General features: G+C 35.8%; 2 protein-coding genes across 2 annotated transcripts in view; both read left to right on the forward strand.

The window, feature by feature from the left end:
- Positions 1-326: 326 nt before the first annotated feature.
- mtf2 (metal response element binding transcription factor 2) lies at positions 327-11,705 on the forward strand. Its single transcript, XM_051096580.1, has 15 exons — positions 327-601; positions 1,085-1,286; positions 2,220-2,301; positions 3,832-3,924; positions 4,025-4,125; positions 5,081-5,229; positions 5,389-5,484; positions 5,573-5,641; positions 7,112-7,235; positions 7,324-7,391; positions 7,486-7,656; positions 7,776-7,875; positions 8,004-8,062; positions 8,162-8,269; positions 10,727-11,705. The coding sequence occupies exons 1-15, from the start codon at positions 597-599 to the stop codon at positions 11,100-11,102; spliced, it is 1,803 nt and encodes a 600-aa protein (XP_050952537.1). The 5' UTR covers positions 327-596; the 3' UTR covers positions 11,103-11,705.
- A 1,224-nt stretch (positions 11,706-12,929) lies between these two features.
- The window catches only part of ccdc18 (coiled-coil domain containing 18), a 32,726-nt gene continuing 24,017 nt past the window's right edge, over positions 12,930-21,638 (forward strand). Inside the window, 9 exon segments of the mRNA XM_051127669.1 lie at positions 12,930-13,181; positions 13,311-13,432; positions 14,834-15,005; positions 15,148-15,297; positions 16,306-16,415; positions 16,512-16,640; positions 18,764-18,860; positions 18,958-19,079; positions 20,056-20,344. Of these exon segments, the coding sequence (XP_050983626.1) occupies positions 13,332-13,432; positions 14,834-15,005; positions 15,148-15,297; positions 16,306-16,415; positions 16,512-16,640; positions 18,764-18,860; positions 18,958-19,079; positions 20,056-20,344 (1,170 nt within the window). The 5' untranslated portion in view covers positions 12,930-13,181; positions 13,311-13,331.

The raw sequence follows: 21,638 nt of genomic DNA on the forward strand, positions 1-21,638 counted from the left end.
GTAAAATATGTTTATGAACTTTTTAAAGGAATAAAAGAATGGGTTTTATTGTATACATCTATTTTAGTGCTTTTAACTTTATGGTTACATTTTTCCTTGAGACTAACATTAATATGAAGATTACATTTTAAGAGCTTGGAACATGTGTTTTAAATTCTGTTTTTAAAAGATTTCTTTTTTATATTCGCGGACATACTTTTTTGTCATTGACCAAAAATAAAACATTCTGATTATCTAAATGTCAATACAAAGTCAAAATAGTGATGCGGAAGTGTACTGGGACAACGAAGCATAGAGATAAGTGACGGTGTGAGTGAGGTAAACATCCTCCCACTAACGCTTTTTCAAATTTGTGAGGGAAAGTGAGTCCGTGCGGAGCGCGAGCGCGTCCCACAATGCACTCGCCGCTCAGCGGGAAACCAAAATGGCGAGAGCAAGTGAGCCAAACCAGCCGTTTACCATAGTGTAAAACGTTTAATACGTTAGTTTAATCTCGGGCAATCAGCACCACCTCGATTTACAGCGGTGCTCCTGCTGACCGTTTATGGTGTAGCTCTTTGTGTTTGTGAGGCATTGTAACCCGGGAAAGTGGCCGAATGAGGTAAGACAGATCCAGACAGGATTCAATCTGTTACAATAAAACAAGGGGGTGTGGGGGGGGCTTTCATCTTTCACTTACCAGCAGGTAAAAATTACTGGGTTTAAACTTACGTTTTCTGATTTCAATGAGACAAACAATGAGGCTTTTGAACGGGAGGCTTTTATTTGAAGTCACATTGTTTTGAATGAAAAATCCTGTTAGCTCTCTCCAGCTATGCTGCTAACAAAAGAGGCTTTTAGCTTTCTCTGTCATTCTGTTTGGGCGCTTCACTGACCAGCCAATACAAAGTGCACTCAGTCCTAAAAAAGATCCTACGCTGCTTTTACATGTGAAATACCTCTAAAACCTGCACCAGGGTAGTTTGATACTGCATTTTCAACCTTTTTTGTTTATTTGAGCATGTGCAATTGGCTTTTTTCCATTAGTGTAAGCAAAAGTGTGGTTGAATCATGTTTTTCATGAGCTGTTTTGCTAATTCGACAGAGACTCAGCAAGTGCAGATAACCTGGCCGCCCATCAAAAGTCAACTCCAAATCGCCAACACAAGTCACCGGTGCCCTTGTCACAATTTTCCCCGAAAGATGGGCTGACTGACACGGCCAAACTCGCCAGCAAGTTTGAAGAAGGCCAGGACGTCCTGGCCCGATGGTCAGATGGCCTCTTTTACCTGGGAACTATCTCCAAGGTGTGTAAGAAATAATGTACAAACAGATGGTAATTATTATAATAACATCAAAATATAAAACAAATAAGTGGACATCATGTGTTCTTTTGAGTGTACTAATATATATATATAAAAAGAAATGTATAGTGGAAGGATGTAAAATAAAAGTATTGCAGCTATGTAGTAAATCGGCTGCCTAGGGCAACAGTCATTCATACAGTTTAATGGTCATACAAAAATATACGGCCAATCAGAATCATGTATTTTACTGTGTTAAAGAGTACATGAAGTGGTTTCTTGAAGTAAAAATCCCATTCATTTTCTCTGTAGGAAAAATGTATTTTAAACAATAATTATGTTAAATATAGACTTACTGTAAGCTACAAGGATTTTAATATATCTTATGCTTTTATTGTAGACACCAGCTTGCCAATTTCATCATATTTTTAAAATAACTGTTTAACAGCAGAATTACAGGTGAAAACTGCATTACCCATGATTCTGGAAGAGATTTACTAAAGCTCTGTAGCACCCACCTACTCCCATGAAGTACTGTGGAGGACACAATAGTCAATCTCTTTGCTCTTTTAAACTAAATATTTGTCTAAATATGCATATTTTGCAATAAACATAAAATTCATTGTTGCTACATATTATAATCAGCATCTTAAATCAATAGTTTTATATGTCGCTTTAATTTTAATGTAATTCACAGTGCTTTTTGGGATTGTAGTTCTTTTCCTCATACAAGCTAATAAGTACACAATCTTGTACCTCTGTCTTTGTATGTGATATTCAGATACTTTTTTTTTGCCTCAGATCAAGGTTTGTAAATGTTGTGATGTGCCTTGTAGTGGGCGGACATTAGTACACCCTTTAATTGTACTATAATCACCAGAAAGATTGTGTCTATGTAGAGTAATCAGAACTTTTCTTGATTTATGCTTTCCACAGATAGATAAACATAAGCACCGCTGCTTTGTGATTTTTGAAGATCAGTCTAAATCCTGGGTTCTGTGGAAGGACATTCAGACAGGTAAATACAAACATTTGTATATTATGTTTTTTTGATTAAAAAAAAGCTGATGCCCTGTTACCAGTCTTGATGGCATCTCTGAGGTGGGTTTTATAATGAGATCTTGAACATCATGACTTAGATTTATGCACACCATCCACTGACTGGTTGAAATACTGGTTCTCTTTTACTATAAAATAACATTCCTGTGTTCTTTCTGGTCATTTTAATAGAAGATTGGTGAGTTCTTCTATTACGCTGCTTCTTTCATGCTGTCTGACATGTGGTTTTGCTGTTTGCCGCTTGCCGCCTTTGGTTTCTCTTCCCTGTCTCCTTCATTCAGCCTGAGTTATCTCTTAATTTGTCCCTGACAGTTGACAGAGCTCAGAGTCTCCAGGCTTACACAAATCGTAAGTCCCACATCAAGCCAGGAGACAAGAATAGGGAAGGTACCTCTGGCATCTGTTGGTATATCTCTTGCTAACAATTCAACAAAGGCGTTTAAGTATACGCTTAAGAATTTTTCTCATAGTTTTATCTTCAGATCTTCTTTGTGGCAGTTGCAGTGAAATATTTCACAGTGTTGTTTACCATCAGTGATGGCTGGCAACTATTGCACACCTTTCCTCCTTTTGTGATCTTAAGTGGTTTGAACAGTTTCCATTAGAAGTTCAGAAATATTCTAGAACAACAACCCCTTTTAGTAACTTTTAGACTCACTAATGTCGTCTCTCCACCTCTCATAAATGTAGTCACTGGGTCTCATTCACTAAGTATGCATGCACATAAACTTGCGCATGAATGTTTTCACAAACAAATAATGATTTACCTAAACTTTTTGTACTAAAACTTATTCTAAACTTGTTAAAAAAATGTAGGAACAACTGAAACCACAAATGCAAAAAGCACATATTCTGGGTGTTGTTATAGTCATCTTAAGATAATATTTATATTTTCTCTATATTTTACCATATAGTAATTTAAGAAAATATAAGAAAAGCTATGTCAAGGTTTCTCTAAATAACAAAGCAGATATATGTGTATGTATAGCTGGTTAATGAGAGGCCTGTAAACCGAGTCTGTATAAAAGGTGTTCATTGTGTTTGAACTTGCTTTTTAGGAAGGCACACTTGCCATTGCTCAAGGATATTGGTTCTTTAGAGGGTGTCATATCTTTTTCTAGAGTGGCTAAAGGCTGTAAATGGAAGGTTGTGCGTAAAGCCCTTATATGGAGATGGTTAGGGCGTGTTTTATTTTTTATTATTTTTTTTATTCAAATGACTAACCTCTGGTACGCTTATTAACCTTTCACTTATTTAGAATGCTTCAAATTTCCAAGACATTTGAATGAGGTTATGAAGAAATTCATTAGTGTATACATGTCTTATAAATTAGGTGGATTTTTTTATTTTTTTTTTGTTCTACTGTGTGTACAAATATGAAATAATCTTTGCAATTATTAGTGAATGAGACCCACTGTTCCCATCTGTAATGGATAAAACAGTCGAATATACACGCACACTTGTTAATTTTCTTTGTTCCTTTTTTCAGGAGACAGTGGAGGGGAAATGCTCTGCTCTATTTGCCAGAATGAAAGCTCCGAGCCCCCCAATGAAATAGTCATCTGTGACAAATGTGGACAAGGTAGGTTGTCACTATCCTACTTGTAAATCTGAGTCACTTCACTCAACAATATAAGGTATTGAGTTCCCTGTTTTATTGCTGCCAATTGTCTCTTCCACAGGATACCATCAGCTATGCCACGCTCCCATAATCGACCCCAGTGTCATTGCCTCTGATGACAAATGGCTGTGCAGACAGTGCGTGTTTGCTACAACAACGAAGGTTTGTTGATGCCATGTTCACTCCTATTGAAAGAATATGTCTAAAGTGCATAGAGAGGTGACAGAGAGATCTCTCTTCATCATGTGAAGAGTTTTCAGTATGACCTGATGCTGCATATTTAAGTATGTCAAAAACTTCTCCAGACCTATTGTTTTCATAAATTAAATGACCTGTAGGAGACCACCAAATTGCACTATTAAAATTTGTTACATATTACAGTTTAAAATACCGTTTAATACATTTAAATTTATTCCTGTTTTGGCCAAGCTGATTTTTAGCAGCCATTACTCCAAGTCTACAGTGTCACATGATTCTTCAGAAGTTTCAGTTTTCAAGAAACATTTCTTGTATCAATGTTGAAAATGGTTAAACATAAGAACAGTATTAATTTTAGAATTTGTTTTGTAACAATGTAAAAGTATTACTGTCTCTTTTGATCAATTCACTGCATTCTTGTTAAAAAAAAAATCTTACTGATCTCAAACTTTTGAACAGTAGTGTGTAGTTGATATTTGTGATTTGGGTCTAATATAATTTTATATCTATACAAATTAACAAATTCTAGCCAGAAAAGAAGTGATAAAATGACCAACCAAACATTTTTATAGGTTGTTGAGCTGTAGAGTATAATCTTGTTCTCAGGGTCCAAATTAAACTTTTTGCCATACACACCAATTTTAATTTACAATAAATATAATCTGTTTTCTCTCTTTTTGTAATTAATGCATCCTAATGGAATAAAAGTATTGAATTTTACTGACCCCAAACTTTTCAACAGTAGTGTAAAAAACGGTCAGTGACACTCCTCATGTAACACTACACTTTGCTGGTATGACTAGAAGGGATATGTAAACCCTGACCTCCAGAGTTAGTCCAACTTAGAATTGAGTGACATGCATACTAGAGGCATATTTATCTGTCATGAATTGTTGTGGTTGTATCTCTGGAATCACAGAGAGGCGGTGCACTGAAGAAAGGGCCAAATGCCAAAGCCCTACAGGAAATGAAGCAGTCTCTGCCATACACCCTTGAGGATTTAGTGTGGGACCAGGGCCACAAGACCAACATCCAGCAGTGCTACTGCTACTGTGGAGGACCTGGCGAGTAAGTGCAACACACAGACACTGTTGCTAAAAACACTGTTGTCTGATGTATTTCTCCTTAGGATAAACCCCACTAGATCAGGCATTGAATCATAAGTTGCAGAGAATTGTGGGTATAGAATACATGAAGCAGAATTGTAATGATTCTTTCCTCCCTCAGCTGGTATCTGAAGATGCTGCAGTGTAATAAGTGTAAACAGTGGTTTCATGAAGCCTGTATCCAGTGTTTTCAGAAGCCCATGCTCTTTGGAGACAGGTGAAGTACTGCTTTCCAGTGCTTTGATTGAAGTGAAAGCCATTGGTTGAAGTTTTTGTCATTTAATGTTTTCCGTCTTTATTCTCAGGTTCTATCTATTTATTTGTTCCGTTTGTAATAGTGGACCAGAGTACCTCAAACGTTTGCCTCTGAGATGGTGAGTTTTGAGCTGTTTTCACACTTTCACAGTGTGAAAGTCACCCCAAGTGATTCTGAAATTGAAATTTCAAAGTTAAGTAGATGTTTGTAAGTGATGCGGAATGCTTAGTTAAAATGTACTTTAAAAACATCAGCCATTTAACTGTTAAATGTATTCTCAAAATGAATATGCATTTTTTTTTTTTTTTATGTAAAGTAGAGTACATAGTATAGTATGTTGTTTTGGCTTAATTCACTTGTAGCATTTAAAAATTATTTATCTGCTCTTAAAGGGGTCATCGGATGCTAAATTCACTTTTTCATGTTGTTTGAACATTAATGTGTGTTGACCGTGTATGTACAAATCTACCCTAAAATGATGAAAATTCATGCAGTGGTTTTTAATTAATCTGTAAAAATAATATCCCCTTTTTCAAACCGACAGAGGCCGCTCCCATAATAGTTGATTGACATGAGCTCTTACCTTAGACCAGCTGTCACAGTCCAGTAACTTTCCATGTTTTGATGCCAGAGCAGGGATCTAAGTTAGACAAGAATATCTCCGATTGAGCGATTGAGGTGTTGTGTTGCTGGATGTAATAATGAACATAGTGGTCGTCGTTTACTCCCGACATCTGAGCCGCTGAAGATGCAGCAGATTACGTTTGTATGTGTAAGGGAATGCACCTCCCGACCTACATATATCCGTCTGTGTTTGCTCGAATCATTCATGATCCAGCTTCACTTACAGCAGAAGTGAGTGTAAGGTTTTTTTTTTATGAATCTTTGCGATCCCCTTTCCTTATAACGTGGTAGTTAGGAAGTTTAGCGGCTAAACACGGCTAACAAGACAGTCTTTCCACAGATAGAAGAGAGGGGCGGGGTGAGCAGAGCTCATTTGCATTTAAAGGAACAACCCCTTAGAATGAGATGATTTTTGCAGAGCTGATTTTGGCAAGGTAAAAAGGGTGTTGTTTTACAAAACCATTGAGAATTTTTAATCAAAGTATATTAGAGACTTTTCATTAAGACCCTAAAGAATCATATCAACTTGTGGAAAATGGGCATCCGATGACCCCTTTAAGTGCCTTGTTGTTTACTTATAGTTGTAGTAAATGGTATAGAATTTTAATATAAGCCATCTGTTTTTTTTTTTTTTTTGTTTTTGTTTTTGTTTTTTTTGTTATTGGCCAAAACACAAAATGATAAATATCCACTTTTCATACTGTACATTATAATGTGTCATCCAAATTCATCTGTAGCATTAAAAATAATTATGACGAATATAATAAAAACATAATTAACTAATTTTAATTTAGAGACAAAATTTATTTAAAGACAAAATAGTATTTACTGGTTATCCGCCATAACATAAAAGTAAATATCATCTTGATATTGGCCAGAATTTCTGTGCATCCCTAACTTTTTTGTTTGAATAGTTTCACAGAGGAATTTTTTGTTCCATCACGTGTGTTGTCTTCATTCACAGGGAAGATGTTGCACATCTGAGCCTCTATAACCTAAGTGTAATTCATAAAAAGAAATACTTTGACTCCGAGCTTGAACTGATGACTTACATCAATGAAAACTGGGACAGGCTTCAGCTTGGCGAGGTATTGGTCTGCCCAATCATTGTAATTGCATTAGTTAATCAGCTAGTGTTAACGTCCCTTTAATTCATTTATGGCTTTGCACCACCAGCTTGCAGATACTCCAAGAGCAGAACGATATGAATGCATTCTGGAAGCACTTAACAGCAACCTCAACATGTAAGTTTATCTGTTTGCACATCTTGGGCCCTTTATTTCAATACAGAAAAGCTTGAATAAATTCATCTTGTCCTTTTGCCCTGGTGGGTTTTAGGTTCATGTCAGGGAAAGAGATAAAAAAGAAGAAACACCTGTTTGGATTACGAATTCGCTTCCCACCAGCCCCCCAGAGTTCTGAGCTCCTGTCAGGTCGAGAGCCGGAAAAAGCCTCCCATGAGATCAAAATCAAAGGCAGGAAGGCCACCAAACCCCCTCATTCATCCAGGTTAGTCATCGCTTATTTAATTCTATCAGCTCTACTGTGGTGAATGTATTGTAAGCTGCAGTTTAATTGTTTTTTTTTTTTTTTTTTTTTTATTTGCCTTAATTTTGTAACTGTTTTAGCACTGTCACCAATGGAATGAAGAAAGGAAAAAGGAAGCATCACACACACTCCTTAGAGACGTTGGCCAAACTGAGAAGATCAAGTGAACTTCTGGCACAGGTAAAGAAGTGAGATTAATTTTTACATTATTTTATGGTTGGTTTTATAATTTTATCAACTAAAAAAAAAGTTTAATGAATGTGGACATTAATATTTAGTTTTCAACTTTTTTTTTTGGTTTTATTAAGAATGATGGGAAGTTTCCAACTCTAGAAAATAGCTCATTGGACCTGATGGCTTCAAAAAGGTGAGACAGGGATTACCACAAAATACTTTCTAGAAATTATGCTGAATTATAAAACTATAAAAGGTAAAACCTTTTTACCCTTACTTTTTTTTTTTTTAGTGCTAAAAGTGAAAAATCTTTGGTTTCATCAAGTACCTCAGATGTTGAATCCGTTGATGCCACCAGCACCAGTGAAACTACCTCAACCACCCTCTCAAGGCAGTCCAGGTGATTTATTTTTCATTTAATTTAATTCTCATGACACTTTTCATGACAATTATTTATCCTCAGTACTGTGATTATACCATTTAGAAGTTTAGGGCCAGAAAGACATTAAAGTGTCATGAAACCCCCCCAGTTTTAGCATTGGTTGTTCACACCCCAAATTTGAAAAAGTCTCAAGAAATGGGCGTGTAAAGCTGTGGAAAAGTGGGAGTGAAGATAGTGGGAAGAGGGGAGAAAACAACCAATGAAACACAGACCTACAATACACTCATTATACAGACAAATGAATATTAAAATATAAACGGAGAATGAAGAAAAAAACAAGCAACTACGGAGATAAGGGCCGCCTTGATATATTTTAAAAATATAATAATAATGATAATGAGCTCTCAGGAAATCCTATCATTAGAGACTAACAACTATCATGAACAAATCCAGAATGTTTGATAAATTATTATTTAAAAATATAAGCAGAGATACTGGTCTATAAGAAAAAAGAAAAACATTTAAAAGTTCTAGTACTATTTTTGTTTACCAGCACTACATTCTCAGAACAAATGACTCGTCCCTTATTTGCACATATTTCGTTTAAATACTTAATATTTACATACATACTTAAATACACTTACTCCGGTCCGGATATGAACTACGATCTGTGCAGTGAGTGTTGTTAAACTCATTGCGCCTTTCGTGCAGAAACTGCTCTCTCGTGTGCCCCACGTGTTTTTACATATGAAATATCATTACGGTCATGTTTACTGAGATGAACGGACGAGGAAGCTCTTTCATGAGATTTGAATTTTAAGATGTAATACAACCTCATGCATAATACAGTGCAGGGATTGAATCATAAGAGTTCATTTCCACAAATAATACTGAGAAAAGCTCAAAAAACTGATGACATTGATGCGTACTCTCCAGCCACGGCAGCCAATCACCATTCCAAATTAACGCATATACGTCATTTTTCGTGACGTTGTTTCAACTTTACTTTTTAAACTGGAAGAATGAAATGAAAAATGAAAAACTAACCACTTTTCCCTTAATAATAGACAGAATGAGTGCTAATATTGTTTTCACTGAGGCACAACCTATGCATATGTTAACATCTCAAAAAAATTGTTTTAGGGTTTCATGACCCTTTAATGCTTTTAATCATCGCAGACACATTAAATTGATCAAAAGTAACAGTAAAGACATTTGTTACAAAATATTTCCATTTCAAATACATGCAGTTTTTGTGAACTTACAAAAGAAGATTACAGAAAAAAAATTTAATTTAATATTAAGCAGAAGAACTATTTTCAAAATTGATATTAAGTAGTAGTGTTTCTCAAGCATGAAATCAGCATACTATAAATTTCTGAAGCATCATGTGAGACTAAAGACAGGAATGTTACATTTTAAATGAAATTCAGATAGAAAATACATTCAAATAGAAAACCTAAAGTTGTAGTAATAAAATTAAAAGTATTAATATAATATAATATAATATAATATATTATATATTATTTGTTTTTAATTAAAAAAAAAATAGAATTTTTGTACGGCCTTTAAATATATATTTATCTTCACTTTTAAAAAGTCTTTGTTACAGTAATTTTGTTGGTTTAAAATTCATGAAATGTATAAAATATTTTAAGTATATATTTCTTTCCAAGTTTTAATTTAAAGGGTTTTTTGTTTTTTAAGGTTTTTTTTTTTAAGGTGTCAGTCTTAGACGTGTGTGAGAGGTCCATGACGCATACATGTGGTGCTTCTGATGCAGGAGCCTGTAGTGTAGTAGTAGCAATAGAATATGTTTGCAGTTGTAATATTGACAGTAGCGCACACAAAATAGTATCTGTTCTGTGCTCTGGCACGGTACTGCGGCCAAACCCAACTGAACCATGCCCTGGCCCACCTCTTCCAACCGGGCCAGGGACGGCTAAACAAACCATGCTTACACTATTCAAATGAACTGGGCTTTGGAGGTCAAACACGCTTGGGCACGGTTCAAGAGTACACCCTGAGAGAGATAGACATTCTACGTCAGGACGTTGGCTCCTGCTTCAGCAGCACCACATGCGTGCATGCATCGAAGTCTGACATAGGAGAGAAGTAGTTCTGTTTTCTTTGCACACAAAAAGTATTCTCGTAGCTTCATAAAGTTACGGTTGAATCGCTATTTTAACAATTTTCTCTTATTACCTTTCTGGGCCATGAACGTGTCAGTTGCATTGCTGTCTATGCAGGGTCAGAAAGCTCTCAGATTTCATTAAAAAGATCTTAATTTGTTTTCCTAAGATGAACGAAGGTCTTATGGGTTCGTAACAACATGCTATTAATGACAGAATTTTCATTTTTGGGTGAACTAGACCTTTAATGCCCATGCTCTATCAGAAGAACTAAGCACCTAATTTTTCAAAAGCAGATTATAACTGTTATTTTGCATGATGTGTGTACCTTGTTCATCTCCAGTTTGGGCAGTCCGAGTGGACCACGCACTGGATGTTTATGGCCAACCGTCAAGCAGCCGCCGATTAAGAGACGTCGGGGACGTCCACGACGAGCACTGCAGCCCCCAAATCCAGAGATTCCTCCACCCTGCAACTCAGAGCTGCAACCCAGCAACAACGTCCCTGAGCCCAGCCCCCTACCCTCCTGCCTCTACAGCGGCATGGACATCATGGACCCCAACACCCAGCTCAACCATCTCAAGAGTTCCATCAGCACTTACTTCGGAGCTGCAGGACGCCTGGCCTGTGGGGAGAAGTACCGTGTGCTCGCTCGCCGTGTCACTAACGATGGCAAAGTACAGTACTTGGTGGAATGGGAGGGCGTCACTGCCTCCTGAGCTTCATATGGGTCTAATGAAGTACATTATTTACTTCATTTCTTGACAATAAATATGTAACCTGTAAGGACAGAAGAGCAGTGATCGTGCCCAAATGTATGTGGTTGACTGAGATAGTCGAGGGGCCTCAGGACTATAATGAAAAGATGGGACTTTGTAGAGTTTTGTGTATGTGACCTGTCTCTGTTGAAATTGAAACAGACTGCCTTCACATGGACTGGATTTACACATTGAAGGTGCCTGTAGTTTCAGGTTGAAGACCTAATCAGTTCACTACTATGTGAAAATAACCCAAGTCCTTGCTTTTTGTCCCTGATGTGGAGGTGCCTTAAAAGGGTTTGTGAAACGGATGCTATATATGCTGCTGGAGAGAGAGTTTTTTTTTTTCTCCTTATTCAGTTAAATATTTTCTCATAGCTCGATTTGCCAAGAGGAGAGAGCGGTATTGTCATTAGGGCACTTTTATTTACATTTCAACTGATTGCACATAAGCTCTCATCCTGTACATCCAGTATTGTGTCATTTCAGTTTAAACAGCCTAGTTTTTGAATTTCATTATAAAATGAGATTATGATGTTAAAAAAAAAAAAGGAAAATGGTTTATTCTTCTCCTGCCACAAAACATCAAATTAAAAAAAAAAATTAGTAGCATTAATATTTACATAATTTTGAAATTTTTCGGACACATTCCACATTCCCAGAAGGCTAATCGAAGGAGTTCTATGACGATCGCTGTGGCGTTAGGAGGTCTTTGTATATCATCCCCTTAAAAACATCTGCTGTTAATATCTGCCGTGGGAATTTAAGTTTTAATTTTTTTTTTCCCCCTCATTTATACAATTTTAAATCAGATGTTTAATTTTCATTTTTATTTTTGTGACTGAGGGATAGTCTTATTTGTATACTTTGTTATACTATGCAACTAATTCAACATACCTGTGTATTTTTCTTTTCTTTTTTTCCAGCTTCAGCTTCACATTACAATCAGAAAACGGCAGCAATATTTTTGTTACAACTGACTCAGGCTTTTTGTGGTGCTATTTATTGCTTTCAAACAGTGTACACTAACAAATTGTCAATTCACGTGAACACTCAGGTTAATTTACAACTTCATTGTAAGATTTGATAGGACATCCAAATGAGATTTTCATTTCTTAGCTTTGTATTTTCATACATTTCTAAAATCCTAAAAGGTGTTTTTTTTTTTTTGTTTTGACCTGAGAATGCCCTGTTCTCAATAATATCTAACCACTTGCAGAGGGTGGATGTAGTATTGTTATCAGGCAAGTTTTGGACTTCAACATTAATACCTCCAGATTTTGATACAAAAAAATTGTTATAAATCTCTTATGTTATGTGTATAAAGCATTATTCAGTTGGTGTACCAGTGTTAGTAAAGCTTGCTTTGTATTTTCCTGGCTTTGAGCAGGCTCCTTTAGCCAAAGAATAAAAATCTAAAACCTTACCGGTGTAACTGGCCATTTTGAATGTTTTGCGACGTTTTGGACCAGGGCAGAAAAAAAATACTATTTGGACAAAAATTCCAGAAAAATATAGGAAACGTATATGGCTCTGCTAGTTTATTTGCTACAATAAGTAACTTGACGGTGAATGCGATTGCTTTTAAATTTTTTGCCTTCAGATCTATTGACAAATTTTAACCTAGCAAATAAACAAAGCAATAACAGCTGTAAATAATAATGTAATGAAAACAACAACAGTGAAACTTCACCGCTGTGATATTCGCGCTATCACTCGCGGCCCTAGCACGTCAGTTTTACGTCATGACTGTTGAGGACGGTTTTTCATCTCAGCCAATCAACTGAAGCGACAATGGCAGCGTGTTTTGTTTAGATCTAAATGTAGTGAATGCTAGGCTAAATCTGCTGGGAGTACGGTAGCTTCTGCACAAAACTGTTGTTTTGAATATGCTGATGAGCAGGTATTCACTAGAATAGAAATATCTTGTCAAAAAGCCTACCGAAAAGCAGCGGAGAGCTGAAAAATGATGTTAGACTAACGTTACTCCTGGACAACCTGTTGAATACATGAAATGAAGCCACATCATTTGAATGTAAGGTAGGTGTGATAGTTCATTACTCATTGCCATAAATAGACAATGCTGTAAATTTAAAGCACGAACTATGGTGCGAGTTCAGTGTTGTTTTTTAGTCAAGTCCTTTTAAACAAGATAATCTTTATTTACAGCGTTCTTCATAACAATCACCAATGTTCAAAGACAACAGGGGGTTGGTAGAGGATGTTGTTTCCTTGAGAAATCAGCTGCGATTAACCGAGAAGAACCTGCAGTCACTGGGGGAACATTTAAGGTGAGGCATTTCGTCTTTTGAGGATTGCTGAAATGCATTGTGGGTTTTACTGTGTGATAGCTTTTCAGACATAATTCAAGATCCCGTTTTGTGTCTGTGGTTCACATTCTGAGATTTCTTAGAAATGTTTAGATATATATATTTTAAGTATTTACTGTAATATTATTTTTATTATTAAGGCTTTGAGATACAGTACTGCTGGTAAGTACACTAAGTTACCAGTCAAAGTTTTTTGAACAGTAAGGTTTTTTTTTTTAAGTCTCTTCTGCTCACCAAGTCTGCATTTATCCAGAGCACAGCAAAAGCAGTACAAATTTGAAATATTTTTGCTATTTAAAATAACTGTTTTATGTTTAAATATATTTTAAAATGTAAATACTGTGATTTTTAAAGCTAAATTTTTAGCATTATTACTTGTCTTTAGTGTCACATGGCCCTTCAGAAATCATTAGAGTTCTGATTTGCTGCTCAACATTTATTATTATTATGTTGCAAACAGCTGAGTAGAATTTTTTCAGTGTCTTTGATGAACAGAAAGTTCAGAAGAACAGCATTTATCTGAAATAAAAATTTTGTAACATTATAAATGTCTTTATCATCACTTATGATCAATTTAAAGCATCCTTGCTAAATAAAAGTATTAACTTATATAATTTCTCCAAAAAAAAACAACAACAAAAAAAAAAAACTCATACTGACTCCAAGCTTTTGAATGGTATAGCAGATAAATGCTGATCTTTGGATCTTTCTAGTCATCAAAGAATCCTGAAAAGAAGGGAAGGACGTGAGGTGTGGCCAAGTGTCATGTCCCATACTTGGAATTTGTGCTCTGCATTTAACCCTTCCAAATGAGAACACACAGCAGTGAGTAGTGAACAACCCACACCACACCCAGAGCAATGGGCAGCCATTTGCTGGTGGTTAGGTGCCTTGCTCAAGAGTCTCACCTCAGTTGTGATTCGTGCTGGTCATCCACTCCCCCACCTACAATCCCTGCCGGTACTGAGACTTGAACCCGCAACTATTGGGTTACAAGCCTGACTCTATAACCATTAAGCCATGACCGCCATGAACTGTTTTAAGTATTGATAATAATAATAATAATACAACAACAATATATTTTGAACAGCAAATAAGCATATTAGAATTATTTCTGAAGGATTATATGACACTGAGGACTGTAATGATATGGAAAATTAGCTTTGGTCAAAGAAATAAATTAAATTTTAAAAATATATTCAAATGGAAAGCAGTTATTTTAAATAGTAATATTTCACAATATTACTCCTTTTGCTGTGTTGTGGATTAAATAAATGCAGGCTTTTGACTGGTAGTCTTAATGCTATTATTGTATTGTTAGCATTTTGTAATTAAACAAAGTTGTATTTGCACTCATTTCAGTCAGTCAGGAAATGAAATCATTGGCGAGGATAATAACAGAAGTGCTGTGGACGGATTCCCAGGTCGTCTTACTTTAGAGGACCTTCACAATCCTGATCCTGGACAACCAAGAGGAGCATATTCAAACCCTGAGCAGAGGGCATGTGCATGTCTATCCATCTGTGACTGCTGGGTAAGATGCCGTGAAAATATATCAGATAGATGGAGTGTGTTTTGCCTTTTAAATGCTTGTTGTTCATAAAATTGACCCCAAGACCCACAGATTTTAGAGGTTTTTGCATTATTTGAGGTGTGTTTTTTGTGTTCATCTGTAGTCAGACAGAGACATGGAGACAGAGACATCTGTACTCAGGAGGAAGCTTAACACCATCAGGCAAAAGAACACTTCTCTGGCTATGGAGAACAGGCAGCTCATCAGTGACATAGAAGCTGCTCAACTTGAGTTAGTCAGCTCAAGGTCCAAGGTAATGCTCCTCACATAGCGATTGATTATGGTGTCAGCTTATTATACTGTGTGTTGCGTTTCAGTGAAGTTATACAGAGTTATACTACTATTCCAAAATTTGGGGTAGGTTAGTTTTTGGTTAGTCTTTTATATGCATTAAGGTCAAAAATACACTAAAAACAGTAATAGTGTGAAATATTATTACGATTTAAAATAACTATTTTGATGTATTTTAAATTAATAGTAATTTATTGCTGTCATGGCAAAGCTGACTTTCCAGCAGTCATTACTCCAGTCGTCAGTGTCACATCAGCCTTCGAAAATCATTCCAATATGCTAAATTAATGCTTACAAAACCTTACAGATTATTATTCTGATCAATATTGAAAATGATTATGCTGCTTTTTTTTTAATTATTATAGTGTAACTCTTATACTATTATACAGTATTCTTTACCAAATATAAAGTTCAAAGAACAGAATTCATTTAAAATAAAAATCTTTTTTTCTTTTTTATCTTTTTTATTATTATTTTTTTTTTTTAAATGTGTGTGCTGTTGCTTTTCAAACATTTAAAAAGTATTCATTTCTTGCTGACTCCAAACGTTTGAACGACATTGTGTATACCTAATAATTATCTGTTTATTTTACAATGTATTTATAGCATGCTGTTCTGAAACCATAAATCATCATTTGTTTTAAGTAGTGACAATTTTTAAATAAATTATTGCTATTGTTCATACTTAGCATAAGTGATATTAAACGTAAAATAAAAAATGTATCATCTATTACATTGTTACTCTGTGGAGCACATAATGAAAGTGAATGAGAAGTGGTACTGTGAAGCTGCAAAAAGACTAAATAGCAACATAAAATTATTAAGTAATCCATACAATTTAAAAACAGTTTGACACCTTAATGTCGACATTAAATGAAATTTCAACATGCATGTTATCAGTGTCATAGCTCAATCCTCTGGTGACACAACTCCAGTCTAGTTATATTGTTAACTGATGTTTGTTGTATAGATCCGTCAGTTGGGATCCACTTTGGGAGCAAGGACCTCCAGTGTGTCTCACATGAAAGAGCATATTCTGGGTCTTGAGGCAGAACTGGAAACCCAAACCAAAGCTTTAGTGTAGGTGCATCTTCTGACCAGTTACATCCTCCTCAAAAATCTTTGAAAGATTCTTTTCTGACAGATATGTGGAGCAGCATGTTCTTGTTTCTTCAGGGCTGCAGAGCAGAAGTTGGAAGAAAGTGAACAGACAGTGATGCAGAGTAACAGGCTGGTGGAGAAGCTCAGAGATGAGCTAAGGGTTGTTAAAGCCGAGTTAGCTGAAAGAAAACGTCTGGGAAAACGGTACAAGATTAGTTACACTAATAAAAACTTCAGACTAATTCATCTTGTAATTCTTTAAAGGAGAACTCCACCTCCAGAACAACAATTTACAAATAATTTACTCACCCCCTTGTCGTCCACGACGTTCATGTCTTTCTTTCTTCAGTCGTAAAGAAATTATAGCATTTCAGCATTTTTCCCCATATAATGGAATGCTATGGTGCCCTGATTTTGAACTTCCAAAATGCATTTTAAATGCAGCTTCAAACGATCCCAGATGTGGTTGTAAACAATCCCAGCTGAGGAAGAAGGGTCTTATCTTGGGTAACGATCGGTTATTTTAATAAAAATAATACAATTTAAATACTTTTTAATGCCAAACGCTTGTCTTGTCTTACTCTGCCTGGACTGTTTTTGTTCCTGTTCATGACAGTTAGGGTATGTTGAAAAACTCCCTCTCTCTCATGTTCTCCCTCAACTTCAAAATCGTCCTATATCGCTGTTTTACCTTTTTTGTTAAGGGTGTTTGATCTTTTTTGCATGTTTACTTTGCAAAGACTGGGTCGGAACTTCTGCAGTGATGTAGGATAATTTTGAAATGATTTTTGAAGTTGAGGGAGAAAATATGAGTTTTTTCGACATACCCTAACTGTCTTGAGCCAGAGTACACAGAGTTCAAGGACGAGGCAAGACGAGCATTTGAGAATAAAAAGTATTTAAATAGTATTTTTTTTATGTAAATAACCAATCGTTTTGCTAGATAAGACCCTTCTTCCTCGGCTGGGGTCGTTTACAACCGCATTTGGGATCGTTTGAAGCCGCATTTAAACTGCCTTTTGGAAGTTCAAAATGGGGGCACCATAGCAGTCCATTATATGGGGAAAATGTATGGGATTATTTTTGTGCCAATAAGAATGAACGTAACTTTATAAAACTGAACGTAACTTTCCAAGAAACGATCAAAAATATGCCACTGCAAAAGAAGAAAAACACAATGAAAATGAAAAAATGAACTCAGTCGCACGAATTTAACATGCTCTTCAAATATGCTTCATTCTTTGTTAATGATTTTCAAAGAATCGTTTTCGCGAATCATGGATTCTGAATGCGTTGCCACAGCTTTCGCTTATGCTTCGCAAATTTTCGTTTGCTGTTTTGGCACAAACCTCTCATGGGGGCGGGCTTAACAGCGATCTACTCTGATTGGCTAATGAGCTTTTGATGGACAGTTGCTCTCTGACCTGGAAGCACGGACGGTGACGTCAGTGGCGCACATATTGGAAAGTTGTTGCGTGTGCAATACGTCGTGCTTTGTTTATATTAAGTATTAATGTTATTAGTATTTCACCTACGGTCGTCTCTTAGTTTCTAAAGATGAGCTCCCAGGAGAGACACGGAGTGGCATCATCTTCCACCTCAGCTTGTCCCTCAGGGCAGCTTGAAGTTCGTGTTGCTAAAGTAACGTTAATCAATAACATCGATAAAAGTTTTATTCATGTACAGTGTGCAACAGTTCTGATAGTTTCTATAAACAAAGCACGACGTATTGCACACCGCAACAACTTTCCAATATGTGCGCCACTGACGTCACCGTCCGTGCTTCCAGGTCAGAGAGCAACTGTCCATCAAAAGCTCATTAGCCAATCAGAGTAGATCGCTGTTAAGCCCGCCCCCACGAGAGGTTTGTGCCAAAACAGCAAACGAAAATTTGCGAAGCGTAAGCGAAAGCTGTGGCAACGCATTCAGAATCCATGATTCGCGAAAACGATTCTTTGAAAATCATTAACAAAGAATGAAGCATATTTGAAGAGCATGTTAAATTCGTGCGACTGAGTTCATTTTTTCATTTTCATTGTGTTTTTCTTCTTTTGCAGTGGCATATTTTTGATCGTTTCTTGGAAAGTTACGTTCAGTTTTATAAAGTTACGTTCATTCTTATTGGCACAAAAATAATCCCATAAAAATGCTGAAATGAACGTCGTGGGTGAGTAAATTATTTGTAAACTGTTGTTCTGGAAGTGGAGTTCTTCTTTAAAGCTTACAGTAATTACTTAAAGCTGGAATTATCTTAAATTTACAAAAAGTCTTTTTTGGAATTCCTGAAAGCCCACATCTTAAATTTCTGGGAAACTGTTTTTTCTAAGTGCTGAGCAGCAGAGAAACCAAGCACTCCAAAATGCAGAGAAGCTCACAGTCGCCTTTAAAGAATACAAAGAGGACATTTCTGAGAAACTCAGGAAGGTAATCTAACATGGAAATCTTTACCCTACATAGGAATCATTTTGTAATTACTTCTTTTCTTGCTGTATGTATGATGCATGTCCTGCATTTGTTGAAGGTGTTGGAGAGTGAGGGCCAGCTGAAAGTCAGCCTAATGGAGTGTGACAGGCAGAGAGAGGAGCTGGAGAAGAAGTGTGCTGAGCTGGAGAGAGAGAAGGATGGTCTTTGTCACAACATCTTGTAAGAGACCATGTTATATACTGATATAAACTTAAACTGATTTGTGTTGTGGTCTCTTATGCTCATCAAATATACATTTCTTTGATCAAAAATACAGTAAATTGTGAAATATTTTAAAATAGTTTCATATTTAAATATTTTATATAACTTATTCCTTTAATGGCAAAGCTGATTTTTTTTTTTTTTTTTTTTTATCTAAGGAAAAACATTTACCTGAAATAGAAATCTTTTGTAACATTATAAATGTCGTTCCTGTCATTATTAACAATTTAATTTATTCATACTGAACAAAAGTATTAATTTCTTTAAAAATCTTACCAACCCTGAACTTTTAAAGGTTTGACAAACTTTTTTTGGTGACAGATTATTTCAGAATTCGAATGAAAATGAAATCAGTATTTTCAGTCGCAATTTATGTACAGTGTCAGAGATGAGCTAAGGGTTGTTAAACCCGAGTTAGCTGAAAGAAAACGTCTGGGAAAACGGTACAAGATTAGTTACACTAATGAAAACTTCAGACTAATTCATTCAAATGTCAAGTGAAAGTGAATACACTGCAAACAAATCATAATCATAATACCACTATGCATTGTATTTGCTGAAAGAATGAATGAAAACTACTTATTTGAACTAACTTTGAGGTGCTGATTTCATAACACTGTAATTAAAGCTTATACATATATAATTTGATAAATAAACAAAATTGCATAAAATACAAAGATTTGTTTTCAGGAAATATATTTTGAATGTATTATTGGCAATTATTTTCCTCAATTCTCAGGCATTTATGTTAAAACCAAAATTCACTCAGTATATTTGAAAACAAAGTTTTATTGAAGTCATTACAACTGATATGCATATTGTGTAATGTTAATCAGTAAGTGAACCTATCGTTTGACCAGTTGTTTAGCTTCTAGACTGTTTGGAAAAGGTAAACTGCTCATGCTAGTTACTGCTGTTTCTGTTCTCTGATCAGTGAGCTGAAGGAGGTTCACAGCCGCTCTGAGTCTCTCTCCACTAAGTATGTCCAGCTGCAGTCTCAGGTTCAGCTACTCTCAGATCAGCTGAAACGGCTACAGAGGGAGGTTGCTGAGAAGGAGGCTCAGCTGCAGGAGATGGGAGGGCTGAGGAAAGAGAACGAGGACCTGCGACTCCTCACAGCATGTCAGGAGCAGAGGGTGACTCATGCCCACAGAGAGAAAGAACAGGACAGAGCCGAGCTGACCAGCCTAGAGAGCATACTGGACTTATTACATCTGAGAGAGGTGTTGGAATACACACACAAACACACACATCCTAAATAGAAGTAATTACATTTTAAATTTTTTATTGCTTTGTGCACATTTAAAGTGATAATTCACTTAAAAAGGCCCATTCACACCAAGAATGATAACTATATTAGCATCCACACTTAGCTTGAGCACTTTAAAGCAGAATGGAGTCCAGTTGACAGTCAATGTTTTTCATCAGTTGGAAAAAAAAAGTAACAGTTGTGGTTTGGACTCATTTCTGCTATTTAACTTTCAGAATGATTTTCAAAACTATATCGTTATAATTATCATTCTTGGTGTAAACTGGCCTTTACTCACCCCCATGTAGTCCCAAAATTTTTTGGGGGGGTCAAAAAAGAAGGTATTGGACAAAAAATTGGTATTGTGTTTTTTTTTTTTTTTTTTTTTTTGTAATCATTGAAAGTTATGGGGTCCAAAACATCATTTGACTTCACTGATTTTAGTTTTATTGGTGTAAGATCCACCTAATTGGGCAACGAAGGTATCCAATAGTGTCTGAAGGTTTCTTTTTGGTGCACAGAGTAATTTAATTTAAAATTAATTCTAATCTGACTGTATTTTAATATGACCTCGAATTTAGATGAAATTTGGTCCAATTATTTAATTTTGTCCATTTATGTCCAATAATTATTATTATTCTGGCACTTGATTATTCTAGTTAACCCTTTACTTTATATTTACTCGTTCATTAGGAAACTATGTCACTTAGAGTGTCTCATGTCAACCATTTTACACGGACCTCGTGATGACAAACTGACCAGCCTGATTATTAGCCAGAGGTTATGACTAATACTATTTAGTAGATCACCCATGCTTACCATTTTTTAAATAGTAGTTTTGTTTTGCACCCTACAGTTATCTATGTACAAATTAGTTAAAGCTCAAATGGTAATCAAAAAGTTGTGCTAGTACTATTTGTCTAGTCCCTGACAATTAAAATAATGTACAACTTGAATAAAGCTGTGATAGTAATCAGAGGTTATGCTATGCTAGTATTTTTATCTAGTTCCCGATAGTTGTAACTAAAAGAAATCTAGAACCCACCTGATGTGTCCCATGCTCCATCTAAGCTGAGATCTAGTATGTACTTAGCCCTGGATGCAGATTTGCGGAAACATACGCCTTCATTTAATCTACTTGAGAAAGTAATTTCAGAGTAAGTCATAATGATATCAAATGTGACAACTAATTTATTATTAGTCAGGTAAAATGCATTATACCAATCACATAGTCAATTCAGAGATGGTCAATACAAGACATCAAATTC

This window comes from Labeo rohita, chromosome 2 (assembly GCF_022985175.1).
Source record: "Labeo rohita strain BAU-BD-2019 chromosome 2, IGBB_LRoh.1.0, whole genome shotgun sequence".
Taxonomy (NCBI): domain Eukaryota; kingdom Metazoa; phylum Chordata; class Actinopteri; order Cypriniformes; family Cyprinidae; genus Labeo; species Labeo rohita.